The sequence below is a fragment of the Sorex fumeus genome, unplaced genomic scaffold, assembly GCF_029834395.1.
Source record: "Sorex fumeus unplaced genomic scaffold, SorFum_2.1 ptg000007l, whole genome shotgun sequence".
Classification (NCBI taxonomy): Eukaryota; Metazoa; Chordata; class Mammalia; order Eulipotyphla; family Soricidae; genus Sorex; species Sorex fumeus.
This window is the reverse complement of record NW_026606064.1, coordinates 8,501,472-8,519,164: the sequence shown is the minus strand read 5'-3', so window position 1 is coordinate 8,519,164 and position 17,693 is coordinate 8,501,472. Positions and strand designations below refer to the sequence as shown.

Here is a 17,693-nt window from a genome sequence, read left to right as displayed (position 1 = left end):
TGTTACTATTTCTCTGGCCCCAAGACAGCAACTTGTTCAATGGCCAAAGGTGTCCGCATCTAAGGTTGCAACGGGTATGGTGGCACATGACAGCATGGGACTGGGGGACAGGGGCTATGTTCCTGCACTAGACTTTGCTCCAGGAACTTCTCTGGAGTTGGCCACCTGCAGCCCTCTGGCCCCTGCTCTGTCTGGCCTGGAGGTGGTGAGCTTTTCCTGGGGCTTCTCTCCTGTGAACGCACGTCGGGGCGGTGGGTTGTGGTGTGGGCTTACGCTGGATAAAGCCAATAAAACCATCCCCAGCCAGGCTGCTTCTGAGTGGTCTCCAGCACGGACCCCACCTGAAGGCTCCTTTGGGCCCCCAAAGGAAGAAATACGCAGAAATAGCAGGAAGAAGTTCAAAATTTTGATGATCTGGACGCTGCCCCAGCCTTCTGTCCAGAGCTGTCCAGCTCACAGCCTGCGTCCACCAGAAACCCCAGCCCAGCTGAGACCAAGGGCACTTCCATGATGCTGTGCCACTTCCCCTCCCGCCCTCCATCCCCTACCCCCCAGATACCCTCCCCACCCACCGAGCCAGGAGCTTCCAGGCCGACTTGATACAGGGGCTCCAATCAGCAGAGAACTCAGCCTGCTGGTGGCTGGGTAATCCAGTTCCTTGGTGGCCATGTTTGTGGCCCCACCAACATGCGACTTTCCCCACTAACATCAGTCCTAAGAGGTACGTGTCCTTGGAGCCGTTTGCCAGACCCAGGGCTGGAATTGAAGGGAACAGGGCTCGGTGGAGAGGCGAGACAGAGGATGCTCCAGTTCCTTCTGCATCTGATCCCAGGTCAAGGGAGAAATGTGAGAACATGTCTAACTTCCCAGTCTTTAGGGAGCTTGGAGGCAGCAAAGCCTGTCCGGGGAAAGCCCAGGTGCCACACAGTACTTGGTGCATAGCCAGCACGTGGGAGCGGTGTGACAGGCGCCGTGAGCTCAGCCGAGTCCCACAAGTTGTGAAGGTGGTCAGAGGGAGGCCCTCTCGGGGGTCTCCTGTCCATGGGCCGGGAAGCAGCCCACCTCCCCTAGGAGGCCGAGGGAAGAGGGCTGAGCGGTTGTCAGGCGTGGTCCTCCCCATCTGCCACGTAGCGGTAGCCAGGAGGCTGGGCCTGCATCCGGAAGAGGACGGTGAGCAGCAGCACGATGAGGAGGAAGAGGATGGAGCCACACACAGCCAAGGCCACAATCACCTCTGGGCCGGGGGAGAGAAAGACAGGTTAGATTTCGTTAATTCATCCGGGTTCTTCCAATGGGGACAGTGACAGGTGACTGAGACTGGTCTCCGCCTGGCGGATCTGGCACTGTGAAAGAGGCAACGCCGCAGACAAGCCCGGGACGGGGACAAGAGGTCGGTGACCAGTGTGACAAAGTGAAAGCCAGCAAGGAAAGGCGGAAATGATGGTGAGGCGGGCCAGCCAGGGGTGGTGGCGGTGAGGAAGTGACAGTAGGAACAGAACCTGGCGGTGTCACGTGGGACAAAGATTAATGTGTCCTAGGGGGTGCGGGGGAACAGGAAACAAAGGAAAGACCCCAGGAGATCAGCTTGGCTTGTTCTAGGAGAGCAAAGTGAGGGGCCCACAGGCAGGGGCCAGAACTTGGGTTTGATTCCAGACAGAGTGGGAAACTGCCCGAAGACTTGGAAGGCTGGGGCTGGAGCAATAGCACAGCTCGTAGGGCATTTGCCTTGCACGTGGCCAACCTGGGTTCGATTCCCAGCATCCCATATGGTCCCCTGATCACCATCAAGGGTAATTCCTGAGTGCAGAGCCAGGAGTAACCCTTGTGCATCGCCAGGTGTGACCCCCCAAAATAAATAAATCACCTCTAAACAAAAAATAAATAAGACTTGGAGGGCTAATGGCAAAATCTGACTCGTGCTTTTTACCTTGATCTCTTTTCAATGAAGTAAAATAATTTTACTTGAAGAAATTTACTTAGAGAAATGTGAAGGGAGAAGAGATAAGTATTCTCAAGAGAACATGAGGAGGAGTGGGGAAAGCTTGATTTATGCTTTTTAAAAAAATTAACTCTTAGGGGCTGGAGAGATAGCACAGCAGGTAGGGCGTTTGCCTTGCACGCGGCCAACCCAGGTTCAATTCCCAGCATCCCATATGGTCCCCTGAGCCAGGAGACCAGGAGTAACTCCTGTGCATTGCCAGGTGTGACCCAAAAAGAAAAAAAAAAAATTAACTCTAGAGGCCAGAGGCAGTACAATAGTAAGGCACTTCCATGCACATAGCCAACCCTGATTTGATCCCTGATGCCCCCGTGGTCCCTAAGCACTGCTGAGGTGTGCCCCAAAAGTCAAAATAAAAACAAATCAATAAAAAGTACAAAATTAGGGGGCAGAGCAATAGTACAGTGGGTGGGGTACTTGCCATGCACACAGCTGAGCCGGATTCAATCCCTGGCACCCTGTATGGTCCCCTGATCCCCACCAGGAGTGATCCTTGCGTGCAGAGCTAGGAGTAAGCCCTGAGCAAGTAAGTATTCAAAGTACCTCCTAGTGAAAGAGCAGAGTGATGGGGAAGAGGGTTGGCATTAGATGGAGCAACTACAGTTGGGTTTGGCCACACCCAGCTGTGCTCAGGGATCACTCCCGGTGAGGCTCAGGGGACCATATAGGGTTTGAACCCTGGGGGACTGAACCTGGGTTGCCTGCATGCTAGGCAAGTGCCCTGCCTGCTGTCCTAGTGGTCCCAGCAACTTGTTTTCACTTTTTTGCTGTATGGTGGTGGCCTAGACCCAGGGCCTTGCACCTGCCCTGAAGTCTGCAGCTAGACTAGCACACACAGCTCAGAGACGAGCTCATGAGTTACCCACCGAGCTGGAGGGTTCTGAAAGCCACGAGGGCGGACAAACCCCTCAGGGGGCAGACATGGAGCAGGGAAAGGGCAGGAGAAGCCTGGGGCTGTCCATGTTCAGTGGACAGAGCAGCTGGTACAGAGGGCCTGTACCTGCTGGAGAAAAGCTGAGAAGCCAAGCAAGTACTGAAGGAGGAGGAGGTGACGGCAGTGCGGCACGGACCTGGTCACTGCCTTTGGCAGGAAGAGGCCACTGTCCCAGACAGGCCACCAGCCCATCTAGGATGAGTCTGAGACCAATGGCTGGTGACGTTGCAATATGAGAGGCTGGGCAGTTCTTTTCTGTGCTGTTGTCTGCTTTTTTTTCCCTTTGTTTTTGTGCCACACCTGGCAGTGCTCGGGGATCTCTTCTGGTGGTGCTCAGGGGATTGTCTGGGATGCTGGGGATCAAACCCAGGTTGGCCACATGCTTACTATCGTGCTGTACTATTGCTCCGGCCCAGGGCCAGTTCTTTGAAGGGAGCAAAGCCAGAGTGGGAGTTGGAGAAAGAGGGGGAGAGGGGAGTGCCGAGAGATTTCTATTGGGTTTGGGGACGAGCACCAGAGCCTCAGTGGTGCAGTGGGGGCATGGAGAGAGGGGTCCAGACCGAGTGAAGGGCCGACATTGCAGAGGTTCTGTCTCCAGGTGCTTTTATTTAGGTGTGCAGCGGGCAGAGTCAGGAAAGCGTGTGCCGGTGTTCACGCGGGAGGTGGCCCGTCCCAGGGCCGCTCTCCTGAGAGGGAAGGACGAGCGTGGCCCGGGCAGGGGGAGGCTCACCTGTGTCTGTCGGCCCGCTCGCCAGCTGGCACTCACGCCGCCAGTCCTTGGGCACTACAGGCTCGGTGAGGCGCAGGAAGTCCTGCAGTGGGCAGCGGTGAGGACAGCCGGGCAGCAGCAGCGGCCACGGGGCCTTGGCACTTTCATTCCGGAAGTACATTTCCACGGAGAAGTTCCTGAAGGCCACAAGACGGATGGGGGCGGGGGCAGAGGAGGGGGCGGCTCACTGGGCCACCCACCACAAGAGCACCCGCCCCCATCAGTGGGCCGCCCGGGGTCCCCACTCACCCATCATCCTCCTGGTACAGCTCGAATATGTGACAGGAGGCGTAGGGGGCCTGTCGGCCGTTGTAGACGTCCAAGGCCATGTGCAAGGCGACCAGGGTGGTGTCGTGCTGGGAGGGGAGGGAAGGGGGTCTGCTGTCAGCATGGCTCACCCCTCCACCCCCTCGTCCTGGTGCTGAACACAGACAAGAAACCGATGTGAGCAGGTGGGGGCGGGGGCTGTGAGCACTTACTGCGGAGTAAACCAGCAGCTTCGGGAGCTGGGAGGAGCTGGCCATCAGCGTCAGGTTCTTGCGGATCTGAGCCAGGAGGACTCCTGCAGCGGCCCCAGCGTCACTGTTGCTGCCGATCCCCAGCACAGACAACGCTTGCGGGGCCCAGGGACCAGATACGACCTCACGAGTACCCCCCCAAACCCCCATCCTGGTTCTCTCAGAACATGGAGATGTGTGGACGGAAGCAAGACACCGCCAGACACCACCCTCGCAGGGCACTCTGTCTTTTCTTCCCTGTGTCCAGTGTTCGGGATCAAATCAACATAAACCTTGCATGCTGCATCTGAGCTCCGTGCTCTGGCCCCAGGGCCCCCTCCATTTCCACACGGAGGTGGTGGAAACCTGGCTGCGGCCTCACGCGTGACCCTGCACCTCTGTGGGGTGCTCGGACCGGGGCTGGCTCGAGACACCTGTCATCCTTCCCAAAGGGGCCCCTGGAAGTGGGTGTGTCCCCTCCAGAGGGTCTATCAAGGTGAGTGAAACTCGGCTGCATGCAAACCTGACTGTGGTGACGACCGTCAGTGTGCAAGGAACTAGGGAGACTCTGCTGCCTAAGTAGGATGGCAGGGATCTGGTCTGAAGAGCGCAGAGAGCGTTTCCCCAGAGCTGGGGGGTGGAGGGGATGTGTGAGCAGCCCCCCAAGACGTATCACTCACCGCCCTGAAGCCGAGCCTTCTCTGCCTGCTCGTAGATGCCAAAGAGGAATCGGAAGCTGAAATCCTTGAGCTGGCTCAGACGTTGCATGGTTTGCGGCGTGGCCCAGGGTGGCAGGACCAGCTTGTGTGTTTGCTGTGTGTGGCGGCAGGCAGGTTAGGTCGGGGCCTTGGCCCCCTGCAAGTGTGTGTATGGGGCGGGGGGGATGCGGGCAGGCAAAGCTCTTCTCAGTGTGTGATAGAAGGGAGCAAATGGGGAGGCCGAGGGGCCAGGCGGAGGAGAGGAGGCTCAGAAGCACCACTCAGGCCTGGAAAGGCTCAAAGGGCCAGTGTGCAAGCTCAGGGCCCCAAGTCCAACCCCTGACCACCACTGCATGGTCCCCAAAACATCACCCAGTGCCTGAGCGTTGAACCGTCAGTCTGAATATCACTTGAAGCAGCCCCCATGTCCCCCCACCCCACACCCCACCAAAGAACAAAGCATGACTCAGCACCATGGAGCCCAGCCCACGATGCAGCCAGTGCTGACTGTGCAGAAACCGGTTCCCACTTGGGGCTGCTCCTTCCCCCAGGGAAGTTCCCGAGTTTTACAAGCAGCTGCATCCTGGACCGTCCCGACAGGCCTGTCTCCTCCACTTCACCGCCCCTCTTCCCCCAATGTTCCTGCATCGTCCCCCCCACCCCTCCCCAAGCGACTCACCTCACAGAACAGCGTGTCGTAAACATTCCAGATGGTCTCCAGGGTCAGGTCCGCGAGGCCGGTCTCATTGGCCACCATCTCCAGGAATTGCTACGGGAGAGGGATTAGGGGATGGGCCCCGGCCCAGGGCAGCCAAAAGACCCCAATGCCCCCCCACCCCGTGCCCCTCCTCCACCTCCGCCCTACCCACCGCATTCTGCAGACTCAGGTTCTGGTACTCAGGCGTCTGACGGGTCTCGTTCTGCAGCTGCTCGTAGCGGGGACAGGGCCCCAGGGGGAACTTCAGCAGCTGCACACAGGAAGGGGGGAACACAGAGGCCCAAGAAGGCGCTCGGGTGAGCGGGCAGGCCCGCGGGCAAACTGTCCCTCCCGCCACTGCCGCAGGGCCTGGCCAGCCAGGCTCACCCTGTCCTCGGCGATGGGCACGGTGTGCACAGGGATGGGCTGCCAGGAGATGTTGGGGTTGAAGCGCTGCATCCCGTGGGGAGGGAAGAGCCCGGCCAGGTTGGCCTCCGCGCTCATGAGCGTGCGGTCAAAGTCGGTGCTGCGCACATATACCTGCAACGGGGGGAAGGCGAGTCTCATCTGGGGTCAGAGGACCCCCACCGCAGGGTCCTGAGGGAGAACCGGGCCTTCGGGGTTACCTGGCTTTTGGCCCTCTCTGGTCTGTCCCCGCCGCGGCCCAAGTACTCAGCTGGGAAGGGTGGAAAAGGCGCTCTAGAGGCCAAAGGAACCCGAGCCCCATTGGATTCCCCCAAAGCACTACCAGGAGAGAAGCTGAGCACTGAACTGGGAGGAGCCCCTGCGCTCAGCTGGGTGTGGCCCCAAAGCAAACAAGGGAGGTGGCCTCAGCTCCAGCAGGTACCCTCGGGGCACAAGAGAAGCCCTGGAGGCTTCTGAGAGAGCAGAGGCTGACAGTAACCAAAGCTACTCTCCCAGGCTGCCAGGAGGGCCTTGGGGGGGGGGGGGGGGGTGTCCAACTTCCCCGACAGGCTTTCCACCTCCCTGCTCCCTTTCTTTGCTGCTTTGCCCTGGGGCCTCCTTCAACAGTCTAAGGTCCAGAGAACTATTGGTTCATGGTCAGAAAAAAAAATTCTGCCAGAACTTTCTACAGAGCTGCTGGCTCATTTTTGCCACGTCACAACCTAGCTGGGTGTACGGGGTCGGGGTGCGATTGGGCCTCCCTTGAGGCCTTGCTCCAGACCTCTCCCAGACACCCTGTCCCGTGGTCGCAGAAGCAGGTGGGAGGTCAGCATGCTCCTCCCCACTGCCCACCCTCAGCCCCCAAGCCTGGTGCCCCTGCCTCCTGAGCGCCCACCTTACCTCCTGCCGTTGGTAAGAGGCGTTGAGAAAGCCCTGGTAGCGCTGCCTCAGAGCCTGGCCCAGCTCCCAGTGCTGGAGCATCCCTTCCTGTGGGCAAAATCAAGGGTTAAGAAGGTCTAGGGGAAAGTGACAGCCTCCAGGGCCCCCAGGGGCCAGGCACCACTGCTGCTCAAGTTTGTTCCCAATGGGAAATCCGGGCAAAGTCTCTGATCTCAGAATTCATTTAGTAAGCAGCGGATTGTATACGTGGCATAAGCCGGGACCCAGAGAAAAGGAAGATTAAGAAAACCTGTCAGGGACTAGAGAGTAGCTCAACAGGCTGGAGCGCACACTTTGTACACAGAAAGCCCAGGTTCCAGGCCCAGCACCTGGCTGCTGGTGCAGAAAAAGCACTAGAAAACTGGTCCAAATCAGCGGCCACATTCGAAAATGCACTTTAGGGGTGGGCCTGAGAAGAGGGAGCCGTTCTGTAGCGGGTTCAGCTGCTCAGACAAGTTGGCCCCTGGGAAGGGCTGGCTACTGACCCACCTTGGTTAGCTGACCAAACCCCTGGGGCCATTTGTCCTCCTGATAGGGGTCCTTAGGGTAAGTCTTCACTGGAGAACGGTCTCCATGTCTGTACAGCTGAAAAAGGAAAAAGAGTTACTTAGAGTGAGCTGGGGTGTTTCTCCTGGAATGGTCACTGCAATGATCACAGAACTCAGAATTCCTACAATCTTTCCTCCCAGCTTCCAGACAGTCCAACTGGGCTAAGCAATGGGGACCATAGACGAAGTCAAAGGTCAGTGGGGAAGGAAAAAAGAAGAAAAGGCAGCGCAGATGGGGAGTGAGAGGTGGCCGGGATAAAAGAGGCACGGAAGACTACGTCAAGGCCAATCTCTTAACCGGGTCCACCACATCGTTGCCCCAGAGCTGACTCCCCGGAGTGCTGCTCCTTCACCCTTTACACCTCCGGTACATCATCCCCACCCCCAAAGTAGCTCAAGCCTGCACATCAGTTACGAGCCCGGGACCTCCAACTCCCTCAAGCAGGCCTGTCGTCTCCCCAGCCCGCTGCCTAAATCAGCTGCTCCTCCGCTCGGACCCCCGCCCGCCCCGACCCCAGCTTACAAGCCCGTCCCTCCCTTTCACCAGCAGGCCGGTGCAGATTTCCAGCTCGAGCGCACCCCTTTGCAAGCCCGATCGCTCCTTACCAGGGTAACAAAGCGCAGGCTCCGGGCCTGGGTGTGCGGCAGCACCAGCAGGTTCATGCCAAAGAGCAGCTGGAGAAGAGCCACTCGGCTCCAGCCAGGCTGCTTGCCCGCCATCACCGCTGTAGTCTTTGCAGCAAGGAGGCCGGAACTCGCGGGGCGGCACCTGCTGCAGCCGCCCGGACGCGCCCCGCGGGACACACGCCGGAAGTACGCTCGCGGCCATCTTGCTAAAGGAGCTGCGCAGTCGGGGCGGGGGCAGCGGGAGGCGCCTGGCGTGGGGGTCGCGGTGCAGTGGTGGCGACGTCGCGCGGCAGAGAGGGCTTGAAGACCTCGTCCAAATTAAAAAGGATGCGAGCTTGGGCCTGCCTCGGCCGCGGGGGACCCGCTCGTCTGACCCCAGAGCCAGGGTGGGGTGCAAAACTGGGAGGATGGGTCTGAGCCCGCTGCCTGGGGATGGAAATTGGGAGGAGGGGTCCCGACCCGGCTGCCTTGGGATGGAATTTGGGAGGAGGATGTTCCGACCCGGCTGCCTTCGGATGGAATTTGAGCCGCAGCCCTGGCCCGGTCCTTGCCGGGAAGAGGTCTTGTTTAGGGAGCAGCACGGCGTGTCAACAGCCCTTTGGACTCCCTGTGTCCCTGAGGTCCATCCCAGCCTAGCCTGCCGCCCGTGCCCCGCACAGAACCCTCTTCCCGCCCTGTACCTGCTCTCGCCACCTTTGAGATAGAGGGAGCTTTTATGAGGATCGAGACCTCCCTGCGTCTTCCCATCGGAAGTTGGGTTGCACGGATTGATGGGACTTTGCAAAACCACACTAGGGCTAGTCACTCCCTAGGCGAGGGGATTGGGACCAGGAGGGGGAAGAGAGGGTTAAGGAAAAGCTGAGTATTGCCTAACATGAGAATCGGCAGGCAGTCTGTCCCCAGGACCAGAGGACCACATAGCCTTGGCCAATAGGGCCCAGGTGCAGCCAGTTTGACCTGGGGACTTTGCAAGAGTCTGAGCTTCAAATGACTTCAGAGCTCCAGGAGGTCGGATCACTGGTCCTTAGGATGCTTTTCATCTGCCCCTTTGAAGCAGAGGGCCTGAGAGCTTCACGGAAATAAAACCAGATTAGGACTCTGGGAGAGAGAGGGATCATTATCTTATCTCAGCAGTCGCGATTCAATTGTTGGCAGGTTTCTCAGGATTTAAACTTTGCTTCCAGAATTGTGAATGTCGGATATGAAAACCCGAAATCCAGTAATCAAATAGTTCAGAGCCCTTCTGTTCAGTTAAAAGACTCTTTGTGAGTCAATGGATGGGAAGTTGGTGCTTTCTCCCCCAGGTTGCCCACATGTGCAACTAGTTTTGCATATACCAGTGCTTCTGAAGACTGTCCGTAGGTTTCATAAATACTTCTGAGTGCCAGGTATGACTTAGTCCCATTACTTCATAGATAAAAGTGGAAGTGATGGGACTGGAGCCAATGCGGTGTGCTTCCCTTGCACATGGCCAACCTGGCTGCCATCCCTGGCACAACTATATGGTTCTCCAGCCTGCCAGTAATGATCCCTGTGTGTAGAGCCAGGAGTAAACCCAAGCACTGCTGGGTGTGACCCAAAAACAAATATGTAATATATGGCTTTCTCAAAGATTGCACTAACTACATTGCTAAATTATTCAATGACTGTTAACAACAGCAACAAAACCCCAAAACCCTCCAGTAAGAGATTTCCAACAGGGCCAGAGCTATAGTAGAGCAAGTAGGGCGTTTGCCTTGCGCGAGGTCGACACAGGTTTGTTCCCCAGCATTCCATATGGTCCCCCAAGCACCGCCAGGAGTGATCTTGAGTGCAGAGCCAGGAGTAACACCTGAGCATCGCTGGGTGTGACTCAAAAAGCAAAAAAAAAAAAAAGATTTCCAACAAAGGTGACTTTTCCCCCCCACATTAGTGGTGCTAGACAGGGCATGATTAATTGGTCAACTAAGAGCGTTTCATGGGAGTTTTGGAGTATGGTTGTTTGTTTTTTTAAATACTATTACTTTTTTAATTCTTTTTTTTTTTTTTGGCTTTTTGGGTCACAGTCTGCAATGCTCAGGGGTTGCTCCTGTCTCTGCACACAGGAATCACTGCTGGCTGTGCTCAGAGGACCATATGGAATGCTGGGGATTGAACTCCGGTCAGCCACCTGCAGAGAAACACCCTCCCTGCTGTATTGTCGCTCTGGCCCCTCTGTTTTATATATATATCACGGTCACGGTCCTCCCGTTGTTCATCGATTTCCTCGAATGGGCCCAGTAACGTCTCCATCGTGAGACTTCTTGTTACTGTGTTTGGCATATTCAATACGGTCACGGGGAGCTTGCCAGGCTTTGCCGTGCGGGCGAGATACTCTCGGTAGCTTGGCCAACCTGGCTGCCATCCCTGGCTTGCCAGGCTCTCCGAGAGGGGCAGAGGTATCGAACTCGGGTCGGCCATGTTGGCTGCGTGCAAGGCAAACGCCCTACCTGCTGTGCTATCGCTCCAGCCCATATATATATATATATATATATATTTTTTCTTTTTGGGTCACACCCAGCGATGCACAGGAGTTACTCCTGGCTCTGCACTCAAGAGTTACTCCTGGTGGTGCTCAGGGGACCATATGGGATTCTGGGAATCGAACCCGGGTCGGTCGCGTGCAAGGCAAACGCCCTACCCGTTGTGCTATCTCTCCAGCCCCGTTTTATTTTTTTGTTTGTGTTTTCTGTCACACCTAACAGTGGTTGCAGGGTTGGGAATCACTCCCGGCACAGTGCTCAGGGGACCAGTGGTGCTGGGGATTTCACATGGGGCTCCAGTATGCATAGAATGTGCTCCCTCCAGCCTTTTGGGCTATCTCCTCAGACCTATCTCATTGAACCATAAAAACCTTTTGTTTTCTTGTTTCCCTGACCTTGAAACCAAACCATTGTGATTCCAGAGTGTAAAATCTTAATTTCACTAAATTTTGGCGCGTAGAATTGAAAAAAAAAATCCCTCATTTATCTTTTGCTTTTCTTTCCGCTTGTATGTATGTATCCTTGATGCCCACATGCATCCTAGGTAGAAGGGATCAATGAAGCAGATATGATTTCTCTCTCTCTCTCTCTCTCTGGTGGGGGTACCATATGCACTACTGGGGATTAAACCAGGTTGGCAGTGTGCAAGGCAAACACCTTACCCTCTCTACTACTCTCTGCCCCAGCAATATGATTTCTGTATTTCTGGTGAAAATAACAGAGGGTCTGGAGAGACAGAATACAGAGGTTAAGGTGTTGCCTTGCGTGCCGCCAGCCCCAACTTGATTCCTCATCCCATATGCAGTGTCAGAAGTGACTCCTGAGAACATATGGGCCAACACCACCGAGTGTGGCCCAAACTTCTCTCCTCCAAATTTAGATGGATGAAGGGCTTCACCCAGAATAGGGATAACTTAGACTCTCCGAAGTTGATGCCAGATTTGCAAGCCCCCTGCTCCATCCCAAGTTGGCAGAAGTGAGCCTGAATTTAGGAGAGTTTATTTTCTCCCTCCACCTGGGGAGGTGGTTTGGTCTCCTGGAGTGAGGTAAGGATTTTTGTTGCTATTATTCCTTTGAGTTTTTGAATCAGCTATAGCTGTATTCAAACTTAATATCTGGGGCTGGAATAACAGTATAGTGGGTAGGGAGTGTGCCTTGAACTTGTCACCCATTATGTTCCCCTGTGCCCACCAGGAATGATGCCTGAGAGCAGAGCCAGGAGTCAATCCTGAGCACCACTGGGCTTGGCCCAGAAAACAACAAAAAATTAGTATCTGCCTCTTGCCAGTACCTTTAGGTCTTCTGGGATTCTATAAAGGGACAAATAATGGGAAAATTCTGTATTAGGCCTATGTGAGTGTTGCTTTTCCACCTTTTGTGTCTTTGAGCTCATAAGTTTGGGAAGTCAATATTCCCGGCTTCTCTTTATTGTGATTGAAAGGGTTAGTACAAGTTATTTGAGTGGCCTACAGATGACCTGCCACATATTTTGAACCTTTCTGGAATTGTCAAGGGGGAGTAGCTGCCCCGACCCATTCCTGCAAATCCTACCTCGCAGCCTGAATCCTGGGAATTTGCATGCTTTCTGGAGCATTCCCAGTAGTCCAGTTGGTCATAGGCTGGGGCATGATCCTGGAGTGGCCTCAAGGTGGCCCTTGTAGTGAGAAGCTTCCAGAAATCTGCACATCAGAAAGGTGCTTTGGAAGATCCCTGGAGCTGTCTCAAGGCCTGGTGCCTCCCTCAGAGCCAAGGGGTGTAGGAAAGACTAAAAGTTGGATGTCTTTGCATCTGACAACCGCCCGTCAACCCCCTCCCCCTAGCTAGGGGGGTGGCACACGTAGCTGCTGACCACCTGCTCTGTCCCTGTGCTCCAGCTCTACACACGGGAACTGTTGCCCCCAGTGTGGGTCCCCCCATTTCCCCTCCTCACCCATCTTTGTGAGGGGCTGCTGAACCCCTGAAACCTGGGAGAATTGCTCTGGTAGTGGGCACCGGTAATGCTGCATCCGCTGCCGAAAGTGAGGCTGGCTCATCCCCAAGAAGGGTCGGGGAGAGGGTGCCCTGACCTACTTTCTCACTGGGGGACTCTTCTGGGACCTAGGGTTGCAGGCGGAAATCATGGGGGTGGGTCCTGAGTCCTGGGAAGTCTCCCCTGGGGAGAGGAGGGAGTCAGGGTCAGGATGGATGAGGGGCTTGCCCCAGTTCTCAGAAAAGCAATTGGTCACGGATCATTGGGCCCCAAGCCGGGGTCACATCCCTCCTCTATTGTCAGTGGGGTCTTCAGTGACCTGAGAATAGAGCTGGGGTCCTGAGCGGGCGGGGACAGAGCAGGGTGGGGTCCCAGGGCCCATCGTGTTCCCTGCTTCAACTTTCCCAGGACAGCAGGGTCCCTGTGAAAGTCAGAGGAGGAACACACACAGGGTGGACGGCGGACCATGTGTGCGGTGACTCAGCGGTCCGGGCGGGCTGGGGGCCACGCGAGCAGATGACCTTGTGATGCGACGGAACAAGAGCAGAAGCTGGAGGCAGAACTTTGAGATGGGGGTGGGGTGGGTGGTGGGGCTGGAAGGGGCTTTTCTGAAATGTGCCAAAGGCGCCAGGGCGATTTTGCAATCCCACCCGCCCCCCAGCCTGCCGCCTCAGCCTCACTTCCCATCCCCGCCTGTTCCCCTGCCCTGCCCTGCCCTTCCTCCCATCTTTCACGAGATCCTTCTCTGTTTCTGTTCTCCCATCCTCTTCCCCGCACCACGCCCCCCCACCCCACCCCTTCCCTGTTCCATTCCCTCCCTTCTCCTCTTCCCTGGTGCCCTGGTCATCTCCATGTCCGTCCTTCTGGCGGCCTGCCCTGGGCCCCTGTCCCTCATCGCTTTCATGTGTGTCCCATGGGAACTGGAGTTCACAGCAAAACAGGAAGAGCCGGGGAGCAGGAAGCTGGGAGTGGGGCAGGCGGGGGATAACCAGCAGTAACCTCAGTGCCCCGCCGCCCACATCTGTACCCGAGCGTTCCCCACGGGGGTCGCTGCCTGTCCTTTACAGCCCACCATCCCAGGGCTCTGGGCTCAGCACAGGAGGAGAGGAAGAGGAGGCTCACTGGACATTCCAATCCCAGCTTGGCCCCGGCTGTGTGTGGTCTTGGAAGCGGACCCCCATGAGCTCCGTCTTCTTGCCCCGTCTGATGGTGCTGGTGTTCCCTACCCTCCGTCCCGGGGGTTCTCTGAAAGGGCACAAAGCGACAGCGAGGAGTGTGTGTATGGAAAATGAGCCCTGCTTTGTAACTTTTCCCACAGCGATTCAATAAAAAAAAAAAAAAATGAGCCCCACAGGAGAAAAAGTAAGAAAGAGAAAAAAACATTCACCTTCAAAACAAAACAAAACAAAATAAAATCCTTACTTGCTGCTTTAGGCCTACAATATGTAAAGAGAAAAAAATCTAATCCCAAACAGTTGAATATCTGCTATTCAAACCAGACCTATATAATTGGTTAGTAGAGATATATATATATGTGTATATATAGCACAGCGGGTAGGGCGTTCGCCTTACACACGGCCAACATGGCCGACCCGAGTTCGATTTCTCCGCCCCTCTCGGAGAGCCCGGCAAGCTACCGAGAGTATTCGATATGCCAGACACAGTAACAATAAAGTCTCCAATGGAGACGTTACTGGGCCCGCTCGAGCAAATCGACGATCAACGGGAGGGCCTTTACCTTTACCATATATATATATATATATATATATATATATATATATATATTTGGAGAGCCTGGCAAGCTACCGAGAGTATTCAATATGCCAAACACAGTAACAAGAAGCCTCACAATGGAGACGTTACTGGGCCCGCTCGAGCAAATCGATGAACAACGGGAGGACAGACAGACAGACTTTTATATGTATATGTATATATCATGATCACGATCATCCTGTTGTTCGTCGATTTCCTCGAGCAGGCACCAGTAACGTCTCCTTCTTCCTAGTCCTGAGATTTTAAAAGAGCCATATTCAATGCTCTTTCAGGGTTAGGAGAATGAGACCCATCATTGTTACTGGTATTTGGCATATTGAGTACGACACGGGAAGTTTGCCAGACTCTGCCGTGTGGGCAGGATACTTTTGGTAGCCTGCCAGGTTCTCCAAAGGAAAAAATAAGATAATACGATGTAATACATATGTAATATGTAATACATAATACATATATATATACGCACAAAATACATAATGCGTATGTATTTTCTTCCAGGAAGTATATAAATTGTGATTCTAAAATTTCTAAAACTTCAGTGACTCCAAGCCAGATGTTTGATTCTAGTTTCCTCAAACTTAAAAGTGCAAACAGATGAGTATCACAAGAATTGAAAGTGATTGTTTCTCTCTTTTTTTCAAGATTTTATATTGCTCCTGGCATATCTGACTCATAAAAATGCACAAAGTGATTCCAGTAAATGTCATTGTCTTAGATGATATCAATTTTGAGGAGAAATATCTGCCTTTCAAAACTTACTTTGAAGCCTTCTAGCCAATATGATGTTATTCCAAAATATGACACTTTGGCGTATTGATTACTTGAGGCTGTTCCAGGACAGATTTAGAGAGAAGCTTCCTCTTAAGACAAGGGGCTATTTTGGAGGGTTTGTCTCCTGGAAAATAAAGAGACTTAAGTCCCTTCCTCAAAGGGCCTTGAGGATTACTTACTTGCATATTTAGTGTTTCCCTATGCTTTGGCCCTCTTTACCTTAAGTTCTTGCAGAAGTTTTTGGTTTCTACTTTGTAGACTGCAGAGAAACTAGACATTTTTTCTGGCAACATAAACCAAGCTCTTTAGAAGTTGTTTATTTCTGCTTCTCAGTTTTTCTTTTCCTTTTCACCTTCATCTGGATTGTCCCATCATCTGTTGTCACCACAGTGTCTCTTCTAGAATAATTCTTCAGATTGGCTCTAGGGACTTTCTCCATCATATCTTACATTTGAATATCTAAGAAGGAATCAAAGGTGATTGTTTCAGAATAAGTATCAGGCACCCAGGCAAAATTCACTGACATTAATATATCTGAATGCAGGGCCAAAGACAGAGATACCAGCCCAGCAGACATTTACCTTGTCCACGGCTAACGTGGGTTCAATTCCCCATGTGGTCTTCTGAGCACAGTGCCACAGTAAGCCCTGAGTTCTGCCAGGTGTGAATAATAATAATATCTTTGCAAGAAATGAGATAAAGAAGAAAATTCATAGGAGGCAGAGAATGATAGGGACGTTAAATTATATCTATTTTTCATTTCATAATAAAAGACTGGTTTCAAGTTTGAGTCTACAGATGGAAGTTGGACACTTTGCTGCATAAGTAATGGTAAAAGTATGGGATAAAAAGCAACAAACCTATTATATTACATGGGGTGTCCCTTGGCAGTTAAAAAACCTTATTTTTGGGGGCTGGAGTGATAGCACAGAGGGTAGGGCGTTTGCCTTGCACGCAGTCAACATGGCCGACCCAGGTTCGATCCCCAGCATCCCATATGGTCCCCGAGCAGCGCCAGGAGTAATTCCTGAGTGCATGAGCCAGGAGTAACCCCTGAGCATCGCCGGGTGTGACCCAAAAAGCAAAAAAAAAAAAAAAACAACTTTATTTTTTTAGAGTTGGGGGCTCTAGCATCAGTTGTTGTTGTTGTTGTTGTTTTAGGATCTGAAAGCATCAGTGTGAGATTTGTTGGGCTGAGAATGCACAATTCTTACTCGAGAGGAAGTAGTGATTCTGAAGGACAGGCTACAGCAGAGACAATGGAGGTTGTGGTGTTGAACACTGTGTTCTTGAAACCCTGTCATAACAGTATTGTAAATCAAGGAGAAAAGAGAGGTCCTCAGTGTCAAGTGAATTAGCAAAGGCAGAGCAGTAGTGACTAAAATCCAGAATTTGTTAACTACAGATTATTTTTCTATTTACTTGAGAATAGCATTTTTGAAATCTGACCAATTTGGGTTTAAATTCTAGCACTAATTTTTATTGGGTATGTGATAATCAGCAATAAACTATGCTTCAATTGTCTTACCAGTAAATATGATAAAGTACCATATTTACTAAACTCCTACTATACGTTGTACTTTTTTTTTTTTTTTGCGTTTTGGGTTATACCTGGCAGTGCACAGGGCTTACTCCTGGCTCATGCACTCAGGAATTACTCCTGGCGGTGTTCGGGGGACCATATGGGATGCTGGGAATCGAACCCGGGTCAACGGTGTGCAAGGCTAACACCCTACCCACTATCACTCCAGCCCCTGCATTGTACTTTGTACTTGTAAAATGTCTGATATTCTGTATCTATTTTGTGATCTTTATGTTATTGTATGTTGCGAAAATTATTTTTTAAATGCACACAATATGTTCTGAATAAATTTGATTTTGCTAGTTAAAAGGAAAGGAAAGAAAGAAAGAGAGAAAGAAAGAAAGAAGAAACTAACTGAGCCCCAAAGGGCTAATGGGGCTCCCCTCTAGGTTCCAGATAATGTGAAGATCCCCAGCTGGGAGGCTGGAGGACACAGTAAATCCTGTTCCTGGAACACCTAGGGCACTGAGGTGTTTTGTTCTTCCATCAGGAGCCTTGATGATGTTTCCTATTTCTAAAATAGAGAAGCAGAGGTTTAGAGACTTCTTAAGTAACTTGCTTAATCACCATCACAGCAGGTAAGTGGCGAGGCCAGGATTGGAACTGACAATCCCAGCCCTAAACCAATTGCCCAATCTGTGGGCCAAGCTGAATCTGATGGGCGGGACCAGCAGAGACAAAACTCACAGCACGTGGCTTGTTTTCCCACCTCTCTGAGCTGGGAACACAGCACCTGCCCAGACCCCGGAGCTAGCAGGCCCCGCTCCAGGGATTCTGGGGGAGAAAAACCAAGAAAACAGCTCTCTGGCAGGCTGGAAAGACAGGACACATGAGCACTCGCTTTGCAAGTCACTGACCTGGGTTCAACCCCCAGCACGGCAAAGGGTCCCCTGAGCACTGCCAGGAGTAAGCCCTGAGCCTAGCCAGGTGTGACCCAAAAAGGAAAAGAAAGCAGGTCTCTGCCTTCAGGGGTGAAGCTCATGTTCC

At 53.2% G+C, this 17,693-nt stretch overlaps 1 protein-coding gene across 1 annotated transcript; it reads right to left on the bottom strand.

The window, feature by feature from the left end:
* Positions 1-568: 568 nt before the first annotated feature.
* Positions 569-8,238, bottom strand: ACP2 (acid phosphatase 2, lysosomal). Its single transcript, XM_056132448.1, has 11 exons — positions 8,093-8,238; positions 7,428-7,523; positions 6,900-6,986; positions 5,982-6,134; positions 5,767-5,865; positions 5,577-5,666; positions 4,880-5,012; positions 4,182-4,264; positions 3,952-4,058; positions 3,664-3,839; positions 569-1,234 (listed from the first exon to the last, which is right to left on the bottom strand). The coding sequence occupies exons 1-11, from the start codon at positions 8,204-8,206 to the stop codon at positions 1,101-1,103; spliced, it is 1,272 nt and encodes a 423-aa protein (XP_055988423.1). The 5' UTR covers positions 8,207-8,238; the 3' UTR covers positions 569-1,100.
* Between the last annotated feature and the right edge of the window lie 9,455 nt (positions 8,239-17,693).

Coding starts and splice junctions, on each gene's coding strand:
- ACP2 (XM_056132448.1), bottom strand. CDS start 8,206: ATGGCGGGCAAGCAGCCTGGCTGGAGCCGAGTGGCTCTTCTCCAGCTG. Junction 7,524..8,092: donor GCCTGCGCTTTGTTACCCTG/GTAAGGAGCGAT, acceptor TTCCTTTTTCAG/CTGTACAGACATGGAGACCG. Junction 6,135..6,899: donor CCTCTTACCAACGGCAGGAG/GTAAGGTGGGCG, acceptor CCCCCGTTGCAG/GTATATGTGCGCAGCACCGA.